This window comes from Cheilinus undulatus, linkage group 14 (assembly GCF_018320785.1).
Source record: "Cheilinus undulatus linkage group 14, ASM1832078v1, whole genome shotgun sequence".
NCBI classification, from domain to species: Eukaryota; Metazoa; Chordata; class Actinopteri; order Labriformes; family Labridae; genus Cheilinus; species Cheilinus undulatus.
In genome coordinates, this window is record NC_054878.1 from 35,446,624 (window position 1) to 35,466,502 (window position 19,879).

Sequence of the window (19,879 nt, forward strand, 5' to 3'; positions counted from 1 at the left end):
AGATATTTAATACCAGACAGACAGCCCCCCTTCAGATGTGAAAGGTACACTAAAACCAAGATCAGGTCACCATCAGTTGGTATGTGCCTGTGTGGATATGGAATAATAATAAAAATGATAGAAATAATGATAATAATAAAAGTTAATAAAAATGGATCATTAATATAAGGAAATTCTGTTGCTTAGCTATAGAAGCTCACAGTAATTACAAAATTCATTTTAATCTTTTCTGCAGCACAATGCCATTTCCATTTTCTCAGCAGTTTTTTGCTGTGATTTTCAGTATTTCTGCTTTTTTTTCTAGTAAAATTAACAAAGTAAGCAGAAGACGAGTGCTGATGCACTAAGCCTTGTCGTTGCAACTAATCATTGGCCTAATTGTAGTTTGGAGAGTAGGTTGGTTTGCTTATTTAGGTATGTAACAGTCTTTTTCAGTTTATTGTGAAGATAATGTTGATTTTAAGTACTATTTATTTCAATTACACGAAAACAGTCAGTTATTCTAAATATTTACTAGAAACTAGCAGCATAGATGCATGCACATGGTATCATGCATAGCTCATTTTGTTCTTGTGTACTCTTGGGATAAACCCAGTGAATACTAAAGAAGGCATTGTCTTTGTGTGATCGGATTATTTTGGAGAAATCTGTTGAGTATTCAACAACTATGTGAATTTGAGGGTATTAAAAGAAATTGGTTAGTAAGTCAGAGGTGGGCTAATATAGTTCACATTTTTAAGAACATTGTTTTTTAATAGATTAAGAGAAGTGCACTTTTTCTCGCTTCATCCCTTGACTGCAAAAATGTCTGTGCGCATCCCTGTTCTGTCTTAACAGTTCAACTCATTTTTTTCGCTAGTTATGCTGAAAAACAACCCATAAAGGGTTATTGCAATGATTTTTATTGGTAAAATTGAGTAGAATTGTCCATATTTGCATCAGTTTTTTTATTGTAAGTCTCTGACTTGTGTCATGATGAAACTTGCAGACATCCTGTTACAGTCTGAGCTCAAATTTCCTGCTCCCACTTACCAAAAAAGCTGCATAACTAAATAAGAAATTAAAAACTAAGAAAGAAAAGAAGCCCCGGCCATTTAAATTCCTGCACCAAAGCCTTGAACTATGATGTGAACTCACATTAATGTACCTTCATGACAACAAATATCAAGAATAGGAGATATTTCTTTTCTGGTGTGTTCTCTTACAGGATAGTTATTCGTCTGTTTATTTGTTGATGTTGTGTTGAGCTTTAGAGGAAAAAAGAAATCCCACTTCTCTGATCCACATTGGATCAAAACCCACAATACGACACTCTGCAGCCCGACACAAACACATGTACACACTGCATGAGTTAGCTGTGTTCATCTATGTTTAGCTGCTGGAGCTGCCGAGCTGTTCCTGAAGCTGTCAGCGTGCTACAAACAACCACTGAAAGCTCTCTTACACACACACAGACACACATGTAGAGACAGTGAAAAGGAGAGAGAGAGAGAGAGCGCCTTCCTGTCCTTGGTGTGAATACAGGTAACATTGACTCTTTGTAGTTGGTTTGAAAGGCTGCTCTAAGGTTACCCTGAAATACACGATCACTTACGCACACAGTAGCTTTCTCCCTATTCTAATTGCTGCAATGTGATTCTGCTTCCCACATCAGTAGAAGAAAGACGAATACACTCTGAGGGAGAGAGGGCGGGGTGAAAGATGGGTGGCAAAGAGAGACAGGGAGTCACTGTTTGACCTACAGCCAAAGTCTGTCTGTCATAGAGCCAGTGGAGGTCAATCTTAGTTAGAAGTACCGGTAAACCATTGAGAAATACATCCACAAGATGTGAGTTTGTTGCAAATATTAAAGGTGAAGACTATCAATAATTCAGAACTTCACTTAGAAAATATCAGATTATAAACAAACTGTCTGCTGCTCTGCGTTCACCGTTGGTTATGTTTACTTCAAAGGACTTGAACAGGTCTTCTGGGTCTCCTACCCATTTTTTCTTCATCTTTTACCAGCATCCATATACTCTGGACTAAAATCCCCAGAGTACACAACGCTGTTTTTTTAATAGTTTTTATCTTGCAGCAGAACACGAACTACTTTTGATGAGTGAAAACACAACACCCTTTCCAAAAATATACATTCATGTAGCATGCAAATGCGTTCACATATATATTTTTAATGCATGCTCTTTGTATTCCCTCTAAAAACAGTCACTCCAGTTAGACAACTGATCAAACTTTGACTTCAATTATGATTTTGATCATTTAAACATTATAATCAAGATTAAACAGTAACTTTTTTCAGTTCTTCTTGTTATTTTATCCACAAGGGTATATCACTATAAGCTCAAAAACAAAGATATTTATATTCATTGATTTGTCTTTTATAATATATTGTGAAATATTCATTAAGGCTACACAATATTTCAGGCCTGAATTTTCACTCATTTTTAAGTAATGAAATGTAATGGAAATTTTGGGGACATGTTTTGGAGAGTTTTGTTGAAAATGTTTTGCAATTTTCATAGGACATTGGGAAATCAGTTTGGATTTTCAGGGGGAATTAGTTTGGAAATTTAAGGCATTTTCATGAAAATTTTGGGAAATGTACATGTAATTTTGGGGGGTTTGACTTAAGTTTAGGAGAGCAAATTCCTTCGATATTCATAGCTGTTTTCGTGGAAATTTGGGAAATGGAAATGTCTGAACATTTTGGGTAATTTGACTGGGAATTTAGAGGGGATGCCATTTTAAGTTTTCAATAATTTTCATGGAAATTTCAGGGAATTGCAATCCACATAGATTGTAGAAATTTTCTTTGAATGTTCAGGGAATTTGTGTGCATTTTGAAAAGGAAACTTTGTGTATACTTTGCCTTAACAAGACTTGTGGTCCAACATCAAAATAACAAGAAAACGTACTCCACCATACCTCTCTCAATGACTGACACCGTTTCATGCAGGGTTCTTCTTATCCCAAAAAATTGGGAGAAACTAAATAAGTGTTAGAAACTAAAGCTTAGGTCTCAGGAGATTAAGGTTACCTTAAGAAATTCTTATCACATGGGGTCATGTGCTTCTCTATGCAGATGATGTGCTGTATTACCTGTTAGTAATATAAAAAAAATGATGATTATTAATTCTGAATATGGAGATGAAAGTTGGCCAGTTATGCAGTGGAGTAATTGTAGTTAACAAAGTGAGTTTTAAGCAACATCACAATGTCCTCGCTCCTTGACATTATTCGGTTCTCACAGCCTTCAAGCAATTCTTGTAAAACCGAAATGATGACAAGAAACCCAATACTTTCAACCACTTTCAAAGAGTTAGAGCAACCTCTGAGAAAGTAAACAACACTGTTGAAAAACGTATTAACTCTAAGATACACAGGGGTCCAACTGTACCTCTAATCATAGTTTTCAATGTAACCTCAAACTATAACTTAAAAAACGTCTGTTATTTATCTAAAGGGGAATAACAACCTCAGTGCCTTACTCAAGGGAACCTCATACATGTTCTGGAAGTGTAGTGGAATCACTCTGAGTGCCAGCCTCAATATCCGTTCTTTGGTCTGTACTATGACTTGAACTAACGAGATTCTGGTTCCCAATCCAAGTTCTTACAGACTGAGCTACTGCCGATACCTGTGATAGATTTGATTTTCTATTTCTCAAACTAAAAACAAGAGTGGGTCTGTGGCACAGTGTAAATTAGTAATCCTTTAAAGTCCAGCTATAAAAATCCAAAGTTAAAAAATCTGTAAAATGATGAATAAAAGCTCAGTGCAAAAAATGATGGTTGTCTTTTTTTTTTTTTTTCTTTTTCAAATTCCACTTTTGTGTTTTTCAGGTCTTCCAGATTGCCTATGTGATTGTAAAGGCAGCCAATTCACCTCGCCCTGGTAAGCAACATTTGTGGTAGTATTGTACCCACACTGGTTCTAAAATTGATCTTTGCATGATTTTAGTGCCAGCTAAACTTGATTTCAATCTTATTCTTATGACAGTAATTTCAGCCACTTAAGCACAAAATAATCTCTCTGGAAAACCACAATTTAGCTTTTACCCATAGTGTAACCTGAGCATATGTCAAGTGTCAAGAAAACAACCTTCAGTGTGCTTTGGTAGAAAATTATGTTTAAAAAAAACTTAACAGAGGGATAATGCTGGAATTATTTTTGCCAGTCATTGTGTCATTGTCTATTATGTGTGATTCCAAATAATGTAAAATAAAAAAAAAAACACATGAAAGCCCCTTTGAATTTCACTTTGAGTTTTTTGCAAACTGCAGGTGGACTTTCATGTGTTTTGCACTGAGGAGAAGCTTTAATATAATTCTGAGAGAAATGGCCTTCATTGTAGGAGTTACTTGACAGTGTTACTGCGTTCAGTGTAGAGTCCATTGATTAAAGCTCTATCCACTGCCATTTCAAACCTGGGTGGGCAGTTTTCCCACCATGCCCTTGGGCAAAGTGATTATATTTCTTTAGGTTTTTATCTGTGTAAAGATTAGTTTAAGTGTCACCTGTTGTTTTTTTATATTCGACCGCTTTGCACCATGAGTGAAGTTATCTACTGACTTACTAACTTCCTGCCTGTGCCAAAGTGCAGGAATGGGTGGTGTGCTGATTCTCATCAAAGGGAGTGTCCCATCTCTGCATTTGTCTCTTTGCTCCATCCTTACCAGAAAACACCCAATTAAGAACAATGCATTGTAATGTGTCAATAGTTAATAATGTAAAAACATCAAATGTACACTCTAAGTGAAAGGAAATAACACATTGTTGGGTTTAACCTCTATTTTTAGTAATATTTCCATTACAATATTCCAGTGTTCCATTAGTTTTTTGTGTGAGACAATCCTCTAAGGGAGTGAGCTAAGGTAACACTGGTTAGTGCTGAGATGAGCCAGTGTTTAACTAAAAAACTCAGGGTTCAGGAAGTAACTCTCCAAAAAGTTAAATCAGCACTCTATAGACACTGTAATAGTGTCAGTATTAACTCTGTGGATCAGTTTAGTGCAATCCCTTTGCTATGTATGTCCACCAACTGAACTTTCATTACTCTGTATTTATATTCAATCAATTCAGGAGGTGGAGTGTCAATGGGTTAGGCAAAGCTGTCAATGGATATGCAGAAATGAATGTTCCGTCAATGTTCTATGTATAAGTAGGCTGACCTGAACACAGCCTCGGACGTCCATCATTATTTTTATTGATCTTTTCCTCTCCCCACATCATATGTGTGAAGCATTTCATCAATATTTTCTTAACTAATTTTTTTCACCCTGTAGGTAACTGGATCCTGGAGCGTTCAATAGATGGAGTGACCTTTGAACCCTGGCAGTACTACGCCATCACAGATACTGAGTGCCTGACCAGGTTCAACATCAATCCAAGGACAGGACCTCCATCCTACACAAGAGACGATGAAGTCATCTGCACATCTTTTTATTCCAAGATCCACCCACTGGAGAATGGAGAGGTAATGCTGGAAAACTGCTGACACTGTAATCTGAAGATTGATCTGAGTTCTTCAGGCATGTGGTTATCTTGGGGTTTTTTAGTCAAGTTTGGTGGGGGCGAATTAAGTTTGGGTTGGATTGCACTCAGTCTACTTGAAATCCAATTGAGTAAGGGCAAACTGACTTTTCAGTAGGTAGAAATGTGTTGAGCTGGGTTGAGGCAGCATCGTTTGGGTTTTTTCACCATCAGAGTTAAAATTAGGCTGGGTTGTATTGTTTTTAGATGTCAGACATAATGGTCAGCTTAGGTTGTTAAAAACTAAGCCTGTATAGACCTTTGAGGTACAGAATTGTGCATTTTGAGTGCAGTTATTTCAACTTCACAGGTCACATCTTCATAAATAGTTCTGGATGAAAAGGTTACATGGTTATATGCTCACACTCTTATACCGTGTCCTAACAGCATGTGAGCGTCTAATATCATATTGCATTGTGCAGCATTACATGCTCATTGACCACACTGCTTCTGATAAATATTTGATTTTCTGCCTGGTAAATTTCAGTTTTCCTCTAAACAGTAAGAAATCTAGTGCTTTCATTTTGAATAATAGGAAACAGAGGTAAGGTGCTCTATACTGAAAAGCATTTAAGGCAACTATTTTGCCTTTGTTAATGCAAGTGCAACACATTTCAAACACAGATATGGATATTGTTAAAGCACCACTATCTCCACTTTTTTTTTACCAACTGCCTGGTTTGGGATTGGGCAGGATCCAGTTCTTAATCCCATTTAACCAAAATGTTCTCAACGTATACTGCCATTGTTTAAAAAACACGTTATACAAAAAGCAGGTCCAACCAAGCATTTGCTGGTGTGAATGTGCATGCCTGGCGAGTTGAGCCTGCCTCTACACACATTTCATTACACATGCACTGGAAATGAATTGTCATTGCTGCATTGTTTTCACACTTCCTTGGTAAACTGTGTCACATCAGGACAGAGGACCCAATGAAGTTTTGTTTTTTTCCCTCTCACTCTGTGTGCAGTGGAACTTATGCAGTCCCCTTCCCTCACTCTGATGTTTTTTGAGAAATAAAAACAAGACAGACAGGATCCAGGACTGTAAAGTAATTTTCTGTGCACTTTTAAGCAGAAACAGCTTTATGCAGCAATTATCATCTGAAAAATTCTATATGTATTGAGTAAAATCCCTACACTTAAAAAAATGATTTTTATTACAGTTGGGCTGATTTACCTGGCACTCCTTATCACAAATACTCAATCCTGCATGACTTTTAGCATCTAGCGCCATTTAGCCAGATGAAGTGAGACAACGGTTGAGAGGAGTCTCGTCCTGAGCTAAGAGACTACCTGAGCCTCTTTCACATATGAAAAAAATCTCATATTGTCACAAACATGCTTAAAATTGTAATTCACATTCAAAAGCTAAACTGTTATAAATAAAGAGCTGTTGGGCCAAACAAGCAGCTCTGCTGAGCTGAGCCACATGGTCTGGATCTCTTAAACGGGACGGATTTCACAACAAGCAAGGCTGGAGGACGGTGACATCGACATCAACTGGGTAAGATCAGAGCTTAATGTGCAGCCACTATGCAAACTTCTGAAAGGAAAGGTAAAACTGAGATACTTTGCACTCAGATGTTGACACTTAGACCCTAATTGATCAACAACAGTGCTTAGTACCCATAAAAAACATTTTCAGCTGAAGTTAAAGGTAAGGGGGCTTAGTTTAGTTACTCTAAACTAAACGGATCAAAACTGTGAGAAGAAAGTGGCCTCATTTCCAATGTGTGCAACAGCCAATATGATTTCAACCGCAGATTGGAAATGTGGAAACACACAATCGAGCACTGACACATTTATGTGCACCACACTGTTTACTGTTGTGCAGCTTTGATCAGCTGTGTGTGCGGCTGCACCCAGTGAGAACAGAGGGCTGAGTCTGCTTTAACTGACATTAATGAAGGGGAAGATTACCACCAAGCACACATGTACTGTATGCAGTAAAAAACAAACTCATCACACGTCTACGTCTCCCACACATGCCTCTAATTGTAGATGTCTGTCTGAAGGTGTGTACACATTAATATGGGTGCTCCACTGTGTGTGCTTCTGTGAGTTTGGAGTGTGTGTGCGTGTCTGTCTGTGTCCTGCGGGGGAGCGCTAGAGGGGGTGCGAGCTGGGAGATGTCAAGAGCTGCAAGTAACGACAGAGGTGTCTGAGAGTGTGTGAGCGTGCATGTAGTGTGTGTGTGTGTTTGACAGCTCCCCAGCCGTCTGATCACAGTGAAACCATAATGAGTCGTAGGCGATGTGTCACAGCATCGCACACACTTTCACAATGTCACCCCACCACCCATCACACACACACACACACACACACACACCCACACACACACACACACAACCACACACATGCAGCCGTCTCCCTCACCACTTCCAAATGTGCAGCTCGCACCCGTCAAGTGTTTTCCCCAGACACATGCGCACAGATATGCACGGTCTGTAGGTCTTATTTACAGATGAAAAATGTTGCTTTTGGCCACATTAAACATATCGCTTAATTACATTATTATTTTTGATACACGTTATTAACTCACTCTTAATTTAAAGGTAGGGCAACCAGTCACAAGAGGAAGTCAGTTTCATTACAGAAAAATGTAATTTCTTAAAAATTAAAGCACTGACTTTATGAAGACAAGAAAAGTATATTTATAGTGAATTTCATGCAAAAAAAAAAAAAAAACAACTTAATGTGCTCTATGAAAACAAAAGAAACATGCAAGGGAAGATTTTGTTTTATCTTTTTTATATTTTTTGTGTACATGAAAAAGAGATGGGCAAATCCACGTTCTTTCAGCTGTGATCTGATCACAATTAGCATCTTTATCATTTTTAGTGGTATTATGTGGAAGATTATACAAACCTTTAAACAAGATATCTTATTCAAAGACTAAGCAATGTTTTAAAATGCATGGAACTTTATATTATCCCCTATAGATGTATTTATACCTTGTGCTGGCTTCCATTAGAGAAGGTAGCAGCAACAAATTTAATGATTTGAACCTAATAAAAATAATAATAACTTTATTTGTATAGCACCTTTAAAAACAGAGTTTTACAAAGTGCTTTGACAATAAGCAGAAATACAAACAAGACAAAGTATTATAACACAACACAAGTAGAGAACACATCAAGAAAGACAAAATCCCAAAAACAGAAGAGCCCATAAAAAAATTCAGCTAGAACTTTAACCATAACATCAAAATAACCCAGCAAATACATGATAAAACTGGAAAGACTTGAGAAAAATCAGTAACTACAACAAAAACAATGCCCCAGAATAACCTAGATGATCTGGGCAACACAGGAACCCAACTACATAAAAAGAGACCTATGGACCAGAAATCTAAAAACAGAAAGGATAATTTAGACTTATTAACGAAATAAATAAACGAAATATTTGAAACTACAGTGAACTGTAAAAATGTAAGCTGCTACTTCAAACACTTCCTTCCCTGATGTTGCATTCACAATTAAAGCTCTCAAGGGAAACAACAACTATGGACATTTAATGTAAAGGATTTAACTAAGCTTTAGCAGTGCCCACTGTGTTTACAGTCACTCTTTACAGCTGCTTCTTTGATTTTGATAAACACCACAGCCCACTTCTTTGAATCATCATAGACTTAAGATGAGAAAGTCATGAGTTAAAACACCTTTAAAGAGTTGCTATTGTAATACAAGTCTCTGAGGCTCGTATTTAACCCACTGACAGGCGGACAGAGACGATCCCTTTGATTTGTTGTTAATACAGACATTAAACTGAAAGTGTAAAGAACCCACCTTTTACCTCATTATGGTGTTTCACATTAATCACAGAAACAAATGGGTGGCATCTGGTTTGTTATCTGAATGCTCTTTCGCGTCGTAGTGTAATATGATGATGAGCGGACTCAAAAATAGTGTATCACATAGCAGTTTGCTAAGCTCGCTGCTAGATGCAAGGGACAGAGTGCATAAGTGAACGTAAGTACAAAATACCTGTGGAAGCGTACTGGAGCAAAGCTGCGACTTTACATCCATAGTTTTGGCAACCTTGGCAGGTTACACTTTGTGTTTCAACTAAAATTAACAGATGAGAATATAAATTAACATTTCTGAGGTTAAGAATAAAAAAGTATTGGGAAAGTAAAGTTAAATAATGTTAGCTTTCAGTGCAGGAAGAGTGAATAAAACTACAAACTAATGTAAACACATGAATGCAGTAAAAATAAAATATTGGTGTTGTTTTTTTTTTGTGGAGTTTGGGGTCAAAGGTCTTACACATTCCTGGGATTAAGATCGCTGACCAGGTGCTTGAAGAGATTAGATGAAGATTAGAGATTAGATGAATATTTGATGATCCGACAAAACCCTGGATTATTTTAAATGTCAACAGTGTTAAAATTCATGCCACGTACAACCTCTGCACATGGCAACAGCATCAGGGTGATTTTAAAGAAATATTTTAGTTACTAGTGACAGAAGAGAAGCAGTCATTTCCACCAGTTCTGAGAGAAATCATCAGAGATCCCCAGTGATGTCATGCTACTTTTCATTCTTTTTTTATGTCAGGATGTGTTGGTCCTTATAAATGCTGTCAGGAATGCAATACTCATAATGTGTGCAGCAAAGGTCATCTGAACAGTTTATTAGATGAGAATTGACTCAAAAAATGTGGTTTCATATCCCACTCATCCACTCACTCATTCAATCATTCATTCCTACTGAATTATATAAAATGTACAAGTATACAAAGGAAACACAAAGGCATTTGTATAGGTTTAGTAGAATCCTGTAAATGGTTTATTGTAAACCCACTGAAACGTTTTAAATACCAGTGTTTCCTTTCATAGTTTCATAAATTAAGTTCAGCAAGAGGAAACAATACATACAAGTACACCATGTTGCCATTGTAGGTAATCTCTGTTTACAGGTCCTGTATAGAAATGTAGTCCAAGCTGTGAGGACCAATCACATATCAGCAGGCCTAGGGGTTAATGGATTAAAAAGTCTGAAGAAACCTTCCCTGTGGTAATGTCACACAGCTTCCATCAGGGTTATTGTTATGATGATGATTTGTCCCTATAAAGAGGTTTTTGCATTAAAGTATAGCTTTCAACATTAATGTAAATCAAATATTTCTCTTTAGCCACAGTCTGCTTTACATGTCGTGAACGCCACACAGTGTTTGGATTCCCTGAGTACCTAAAACCCATCAGAAAGAACTGAACCGAACTTCATAAAAAGCAAGCATTTTAAAAAGTTTTTTTCTTCCTGACCTGATGAAGCTTGTACTCTGTATAAATCTGCACCATCATGTTGTTATTTTAGCAAACTTTATTGCTGATAAGCTGGGGTGAGTCACATTGAAATCTAGTTTTTTTTAATACTAAAGTAAGTGTGAGTAATGCCACAGTAACTGAAATCCTACTTTCAAACAGAGGCTGAAAAGGTAAATGACTGTGCTCTGGGATATTATGAACAAATAAATGATGTTAACACTACATGGAAAAGGAAATCTTGCCTTGGAAGTCCTTTAATGCTAACTGCTGGGTACAAAGTAGTTATGGAGAAACCATATTCAGACAATTGACTGTTGATGGGTTCTGAGGTTGACCAAGTGGCATTACAAACAGAAGTATTTGGATTATAATGAACTTCTGAGTTATAGACAAAAGAAAATCTGAAATGAACCAATAATTGTGACTTTAAAGATATATCTCACATTCGTTGTCTGTATGACTTTACAAAATAAAGCATCTTCTTTCCGACACTCTGCCTTAGAAGAACCTAAGACACCTTTTCAGCAGTAAATGTCTTAGCAGTGCAACATCCTACCTTCAGTCTGTGTCACATGTCTGCACTCACCTGTTGTGTATCTGTCTCTCTGTCTCTGTCTATAGATCCACACGTCACTGATCAATGGTCGTCCCAGTGCGGATGACCCCTCCCCGACCCTGTTGAACTTTACCTCCGCCCGTTACATCAGGCTAGTGTTTCAGCGAATCAGAACTCTGAATGCTGACCTGATGACCCTCACCCTCAGAGACCCCAAAGACATCGATCCAATAGTGACGAGACGGGTGAGGCTGAACACACACGAACAACCGCTTTTTTTCTCCTTTATTGATTGCATTGTGAGTAGCTGAGCAAGACACCACACATGTGCTCCCCCCCCCGTTTCTTCCATTTGATTTTCTTTCCTTTCTTTCCTTTTTGTATCAATTTCATCATGAAAAGATACTTTAGGCCTTTAAATAGGAGCATTCTTTTCGTTTTTGTTCAAAACTATGAAAAGCCATCAGAGAAACAAAAGCTTAAATTTTTTTTTTTTTTTTTTTTTTTTTAAACTGGAAACTCAAAAAATATTTTTTTATATTTCAAACTTGCAAATTTGTGTGTTACAATTTAGACAAAGCTCTTTCATACAAGGTTGTAATAGTTTTGGACATTTCAATAGTTTTTTTTATTTCGTTTCATTTTTTATTTTCAATTTTAGATTTTTTTTTTTTAAGTTTTAGTTTTTACTGCTGGTTTAATAGTTTCATTTTTTGCAGAAATGCTTTGTTCTAGTTAAGTTTTTACTGGTTTCAATTGCAATTTTAAAATCGTTTTCAAACAGCACTCTCTTCTTACCTTACTGTTAAAAACTGATATCTGAAAACAACTCAAGACCTAAAATTACCATTATGTGAAGTTTTCTTCAACCAAATTAGGCCATTTTGCAATCTTTGTCATTGCTTTTTTTGTTTTAGTCACATTTTAGTTATTTCTATCCTTTATAATTTTAGTCTACTTTTAGATGATGAAAACTCCAAAACATTTCAGTCTTGTTTTAGTCCATAAAACATCCTCACATTTAAGTCCTAACTTTAAGTCCAAGCATTTATTCTCTTGCCTGAAACTGGTACCAAATCATGGTTTGTTCTGTTCACCCTTCCAAATGTGTGGTCCCTGCTTTCTACTGCTGAGAGGCAAAATAGCTACAGATGCATTGTATTTTCAACAGGTTTACCCACAGTGGAGAAATATCAAGGATTTTGAATGTCAGATGAAAAACTAAATTACATTTTAGTCTAGTTTTAGTCATCTTGATGAAAACTAAACATACTTTTTGTCAATTTTAGTCAGAAAAAACCTAGTTTTAGTCTAGTCTTTCTCATGGAAAAAAGGCTGTCAGTGAACATTTTTAGTCAAAGTTTTAGTTGATGAAATTAACACTGGTATGCTGGGGTCAAAGACTAACACTAAGGAGGTTTTTCCTCTAATTTTATTTTATTTTTTTAACATAGTTTTGTTAATACGAGAGGTTGAAAGAGTACAAGAGAGTTGTACCCAAGTTAAAGTGCTACTCTGTTTGAAATTAACTTAAGTACAAGCAAAAGTCTATACATCGACTAAAGTAAAAGTAAAAAGTATCTCATTATAAGTTTTCTTAAGAGCTGAGTTCTGTGTAGCTACTGAGAAGTTATGCTATTTCCTTATTGGCAAGAACAAGAGAATAGATCGCCAACCAGATTGTTCAGGTAAAGTCACAACTCTTTAATAAAGCAAATTACAAAGCAAAACTGCCAGTGTTAAAATCCATTACAGTTAAAGAGTTCTAACACTTTAAAAATGTGTCTGTATTGGTCCACACTACATATAGTTAAACTACACTTTTGAAAGTGTTAAATATTTGATAGTATGACAGGAACTGGAAGAACTCTGCAAGAACTCTTACATATCTGTGGCAAGGTTGGTCTCCTCTGGCAAGAACAAAGCACAGAGCCAACGGCATTGCAAGGCAACGTAGACTGATGAAGAAGTCGCACTTTGCGTTCTTCAAAAGTCACAGGCGAGAACTCTAACCCAATGGATAACTTCGCTCATGGTGCAACTGTGTCTCTTATCAAAAACAACTACAATCCACCAGAACATGAACAAAAGAACCCCAGCATGGAACACTGCACAAAAGGCAACAACCAAACATAGCTAAACACTTATAAAACACATCTAAACATGCTGCCCAAGGGTATGATGGGAAACTCAGCCCGCACATTGAATTGAAATCGCAGTTTAAAATCAGTTGACTCTTTAAGGAGTTGAACTAACGCTGGTGGATCATCGTTGTCAAATAACTCCAACACTGAAGACCATTTCACTCAGAATGAACTAAAGATTACACTTTAAGAGTTAAAATCAACTCTTAAATGTTAAACTCTAAGATATCAGCACTCCAGTTTTTGCTGTTCTGGGATGTGATCTGGAATCATTCCCTCTCTATGTGCTGCTGTCTAGTCAACAGGTGGAAAAGTACAAGAGTATTGTATTCAAGTAAAAGAACTGTTACCCTGATTTAATTTCACTGAAGAAGAAGAAGAAGTAAAAATACTGATTTTAAAATGTACTCAAAAGTATAAGTACTCACAAGTACTACTCAGTTACAGTCATTTAGGTAAATGTAATTAGTTATTTTAACATCCCAATAAAGTTTTATTTAGTTATAGTTTTTCTTCTCTTTTTTAGTTCCATTAAACAAAAATGTTGTTAATAACAAAATAGTGAGCCATTTTTGTGCTAATTGTAAAGTATGCATCATCGTTTTTATTGCTATTCTTGCTGATTGGATGATAAAAAAGCAGGGCATAAAGAATAAAGATAAAACTAAGACTTATAAGCTCCTGACCTCCAGTTACACTTTCTAAGATTTTCACACTTTTTTGCTGCATTTTTTTTAGCTTAATTAGGCTAAAATAAGGTGTGACTGAGAAGTAAGGACTCTTTAGTATGTCAGTAGAAGAGGAGAAAGGATAAAAGCAACACGTACAGATGTTTAGCTTTAATGCCAATCAATTTATCACCAGATGTTGTGTCAGACTCATCATCACAGCCTCATTTGTGGGTCAGGACACGTCTTTTAAGTGTAATCACAAAGGCTTGGCATTAAGCTGCTCATTAACACTAACATGCTCATCATAATCTGTCTGTTTGCAGTACTACTACTCCATTAAAGACATCTCAGTTGGAGGGATGTGTATCTGCTATGGCCATGCCAAAGCCTGCCCACTCAACTCTGAGACTAAGGTAAAAAAAAAAACAAAAAAACTTTATTTCACCTTGTACGTTTAACAATACAGCTGAGGTAATGGAGCTGCTTCATTCTTGTTAACAGGAGGAAAGAATGCCCTCAGGCACTCGCTTTTTATTCACCACTTTTATATCAAACTTTCTGTGTGTGTGTGTGTGTGTGTGAGAGAGAGAGAGAGAGAGAGTATGTGTGTGCGTGACTGTCTGCAGGGGACACAGGTGACACAGCGAAGCGTCGTCTCCCATGTCACTTCAAACAGAGGAGTGTTTGATACCAGACACCTGATCTTTCTCCGTCTCACACTCTCTCTCTCTTACACACCGTTTCAGACTCTTTGTCCTTTACATGTCCCGAGGCTGAACCACAAAGACCAACTCAGATGTGACACCGGTGTCTGGTCCCTCGGTGATGATGCCACTGACATAATGTGATGTCACTGATGTAGAACGAGCCCTAGTTTCTTCTCTCTTCTCTATTCCTTCTGTTTTATGGGGCATTTTAGCAAAAGGCTTAATAATTGGCTTAAAATGGCAAACCGGCTGACTTTTTTGATGTTGTGGAATTCATTAGTTCAGAATTTGATCTGATTTGCTGCTCTCATAGTGAGTTGGTCAGAAATCCTATGGTTTTCCACCTCAAAGATGAACTTCTCTGGTCAGTGGCATCATGAGGGGCTGGATTTTTTTGCCGAAAGTAAAATCACTGATTTTTCATATCAAACCTGATTTACAGTGTTGATAGATTTTCTTTCCTGCATGATGCTGTTACATGTTCACAAGGAGCAGCAAGAAAACAATGTATATTTGTGACTAGTAAATCAATCGTGGATGCCAATCTTATGCAGACAAAGAAAATAAAAATCCTCTATGGTCAGCAGATGTACTGAACAGGCTGTTTATAGTTTGAGAGGGAAATGCCACATGAATGCTTAAATGCATGGGTGCTTGTACTCAACTGTGTGAAAAATTAAGCAGGACAACTAGATACAAATTTCTTTACCCACAAAAATGAATGACTGATAGAATCACTATTTTCATATGGAGATTGATGCTTAAATGTCTATATTGTGACATCTTAACCATGAAGTGTTGTCTCTAGTAAGTTTAAAGCTACTTAAGGAAACTCCTACCCTCACCATAAAGACATATTTTAAAATGAACAGCTGATATAGAAAAGATGCATGTTTATAAACCTATGTTTATTTAAATGTGCAGGAGAAAGCGTGGTTATACACACATCATGTAGACGCAGAGCAATTCAAAAAGAGCAGAAAGGAGATAGGCATCAAGCCTGAACACTTAGTACCAGAAAAATGAACTAAATCACAACATTTAGACTCACTTCATGACCAGATTAAGTATTTATTTATTGGAGAACAATAAATGGATGTAGTATTTCTTGGGGGGTATAATGATCTTACATTTAAAAGTACTTTTTCATAACTAGACTTTGTGGATAATTTAGATTTAATATATGAGACTTAAATTAAACACATTATCATCTGCATATAATTTATTTCCCTGAGACATCTTTCCCTCTGATCCCACGACACATTAAGCTCCTTAACTCCGATACAAGTTCATCCATCCGAGCAGTGAAGTCCTGGGCAGACGTTCAGAAGAGCAGAAAAAGGTGGAGACCCGTGAGATGATTTGTTGATGATCATGTAGAGAACATTTGTTCAGATGCGTGCTCGGTACAAAGGCAGCCTGGAGCCAGAGCTGTAGCACCATGTCTCAGATAAAAGGGGCGAAATCCACTCATGCCAACAAATCTGAAACTTGGCTCTCACTCTGCTATTGTGCTTTTCTCCTCACAGTTAAATCTGGCACCTTCACCACATCAGCCCATTTACACAAAGTCATAAATTGAATTACTGAACCTCAAAGTTGGCAAAGTTTCCTCCCCCATTCTGCTCTGACTGTGTTTAGTTTTGTTTTTATTTCTCTCCAGGGAGAGGAATAGTGAACCCATTTGCTACCAACTGACAATCTGGAAGGTGAACTGAGTTTTTTTTTGCTGCAGTTGGCTCTCCTATGAATAAATAAATGTTTGATAAGCTCCCAGTAGGTCATGCATATTAGTAATTACCTGTTTTAGAGTCCTGATTTTTTTCAAAATAATGTCAGTGTTGCAGAGCCACCTGTTGTATGATTTTTTCTAACACATTATTTATTTGAGAAATTAAGCCACACTTTAGCCCGTTTTTGTGACTGACCGCGATGTTTACTTCCTCGACTTTTCTGTTCTTGCTCATATCACTGATGGAGTCAAACTGTTGCCTTGTTCAGCATCCATGCTGATATCAGCTCCCAATGAGCAGAGAAACCTTTAGTCTGAAAACTTTTTTATGTAGGTTTTATTGAGAAATCTGTGAAACTTGTGCAACATTAATGTGGGTTTTTATTTTGTGTGAATCTGTGTTCAGAAGTTTAGCTGCGAGTGTGAACACAACACATGTGGGGAGAGCTGTGATCGTTGTTGCCCAGGTTACCACCAGCAGCCCTGGATGGCGGGGACCTTCCACACTCGGCATATCTGTGAAAGTAAGAGGGAGAGAGAGACACTCACCAGCAACAAATAACACGCTTAAAACACACAAAACTTAAAGCAAAACAACCACACATGCAGTTAATTCTATGACCAGAAAGGAACACTAACTGATCAAACTTTCCATCCTTTAAATCGGTCATTATGTTACTGAAGGATTTATTTGGGTAACATTATACTGATAAACCACATATTAGCAGGTAAAATTCTGTTTTATCACTGTAAAATACAGCTACAGTCAGCATGAAGCATGTTTTACAGAGTGAAACTGAAGCAGCACTCTAAAATTTATACTCCTGTCAGCCAATCTGGATCCCTCTTTGATATAAGACTCTATAAAGCCATCAGAAGTCACCTTTGCATCCATTAACCTTCATCATCTGTGTGGCGGCACAGCGACGAGGTTGGAGGCGTCCACCTGTCATCATAAAACTAGTGTTACAACATGTAATCTTCATTTTATTTCACACACGCCGCACTGTCTAACAGGCTGTGCAGTTTTGGTGGTCTGATAACAGCTTCTTCTGCTCTGACACTGACACAACAAGAGGAGAGGATAGAAGCATTTAAGGTCCTGATTGGAACTTTATTGCACAGACTTAGGACAGATTGTGAATGAGACAAAAACTGCCAACACATCATTGTGAGTTTAAAGTGAAGATTGCAGCAGTGTTGTGCAGCCTAGCCTTTTCTTTTTTTTTTTTGGAAGATTTGTTTTTGTCTTTTTCATACCTTTATTGATAGAGGAGTACAGTGAACAGAATCAGAAACAGGGATGAGAGAGCTGGGGAGAGACATATGGGAGAGTACCACCAGTCGAATTTTAACTTGAGCTGACCATGTTCATGGAGCGCACCTTAAACCACTAGTCCACCTGCACTCCAGCCTAGCCTGTTTTAACTATAAAAGGGAGAAAATGAGCAAGATGAAAAAGTTCTATCGAAACTCATCACAAAAAGTAAGAACTTTGTGTTTGGGAAATTATTTCTTTGTTGTAACAATGCTTCTTGGCAGTAATTATTTTTCTGTTAGAAAGCCTGTTTATTTCCTTTTTCTAAATGGTGACATATTTGTAAGAAACATGCATTTGTGAGATGAGCAGCAGAGCTGAGTATGTGGTTAATGCCCATGAAAAAATCCCCAAATCTTCTCTGCAAATGGAGTCATAACTGTATCCATTTCAATTTGTAAGAATATAATTGATTTCTGACTTCTTATGTGTTTTTGTCGTTGTTGCACTTACTTTTTTTGGATCATTGTTTAAATTTTAATATTAAAAAAAGATAACCCAAGTAAATAAAAAATGCAGTTTTTAGAGTGCATCATCCAGGAGGTCACAAAAGAACCCAGAACAACATCTTAAGACCTGCAGGCCACACTGACTTAGTTAAGGTCAGAGTTCATGATTCAACAATAAGAAAGAGATTGGGCAAAAATGGCATCATGGGAGAGTTCCAAGGCCAAAACCACTGATGACCAAAAACAGCATAAAGGCTCGTCTCACATTTGCCAAACAGCATCTCAGTGATTCCCAAGACTTTTGGGAAAATAATCTCTGGACTGGCAAGACAAAAGCTGAACTTTATGAAAGGTGTGTGCCCCATTACATCTGGTGTAAAACTCACACATAGAAAGACTTTCATACCAACAGACACACATGGTGGTAGTGGGATGGTCCTGGGCTGCTTTGCTGCTTCAGGACTTGGGCTCATGAATTCTACTCTCTAGTAGAAAATCCTGAAGCAGGATGTTTGGCCATCAGTTTGTGACCTCAAGCTTAAGTGCACTCGGGTTATGAAGCAGGACAGTGATCCGAAACACACCAGCAAGTCCACCTCTGAATGACTTACAAAAAACAAAAGAAAGGTTTCTGATTGGCCAAGTAACAGTCTGGACTTAAATCCAATTAAGATACTTTTGCATGACCTCAAACAGGCCGTTCATGCTGGAAACCCTCCAGTGTGGATGAATTAAAACAATTCTGCAAAGAAGCTGGGCCAAAAGACCTCCACAGCAATTTGAAAAAACTCATTGCCCATTATCACAAATGGTTGCTGCCAAGGGTGGCACACCAGTTATTAGGTTTAGGGGGCAATAACTTTTTCACATAGGGCCAGGTAGGTTTACGTGGCTTTTTTCCCGTAAAAAATGAAATCATTATTCAAAAATGCATTTTATATTTACTCTGTTTATCTTTCTCTAATATTAGAATTTGTTTGATGATTGAAGCATTTGGGTGTGACAAATATGTAAAAAACATGTAAAAATAATGAATCAGAAAAGGGGCAAATACTTTTTCACAGCACTGTACACTGCCTGTGATACACAAACATGGTTGATATTTACACTATATGTATATGTATGAAACTTTGAGTGTGGTTTGTAGTGTTAAAAATACAATAATTGTTAAACGTACAATCCATGTATCATATACTCAATGCTCAGTTTGGTGCTTAGCTTGTAATGACATGCCATCTTGCAAACTGCTGCATCAGTTACTGAAATATGAACAAGAACCAAATATCTTGATGGTAACTACAGAAATTTGTCCCTCTGTGTATCACAAAAAATACTCCGTAAATCCTTTTCCTATAACTAATTTTGATAATTTTTATAATTGCATTGCAAAACAATGCCACCCCTCTTTGTTAGCCCAGCAAGTAGAAAAGAGCAGTAATGCTTGTTCCCATTCATTAATTATTCATCAGGTAGGTAAGATCCACTTTCTTTCAATGCA

General features: G+C 37.1%; 1 protein-coding gene across 10 annotated transcripts in view; it reads left to right on the plus strand.

The window, feature by feature from the left end:
• lama2 (laminin, alpha 2) overlaps window positions 1-19,879 on the plus strand; it is a 356,517-nt gene that overhangs the window by 103,377 nt on the left and 233,261 nt on the right. For all 10 annotated transcript variants that reach the window (XM_041805224.1, XM_041805230.1, XM_041805228.1 and 7 more), the window contains exons 4-8: window positions 3,843-3,894; window positions 5,286-5,476; window positions 11,426-11,605; window positions 14,499-14,588; window positions 17,021-17,138. In XM_041805224.1, coding sequence (XP_041661158.1) covers window positions 3,843-3,894; window positions 5,286-5,476; window positions 11,426-11,605; window positions 14,499-14,588; window positions 17,021-17,138 — 631 coding nt within the window. The remainder of the gene's footprint in view (window positions 1-3,842; window positions 3,895-5,285; window positions 5,477-11,425; window positions 11,606-14,498; window positions 14,589-17,020; window positions 17,139-19,879) is intronic.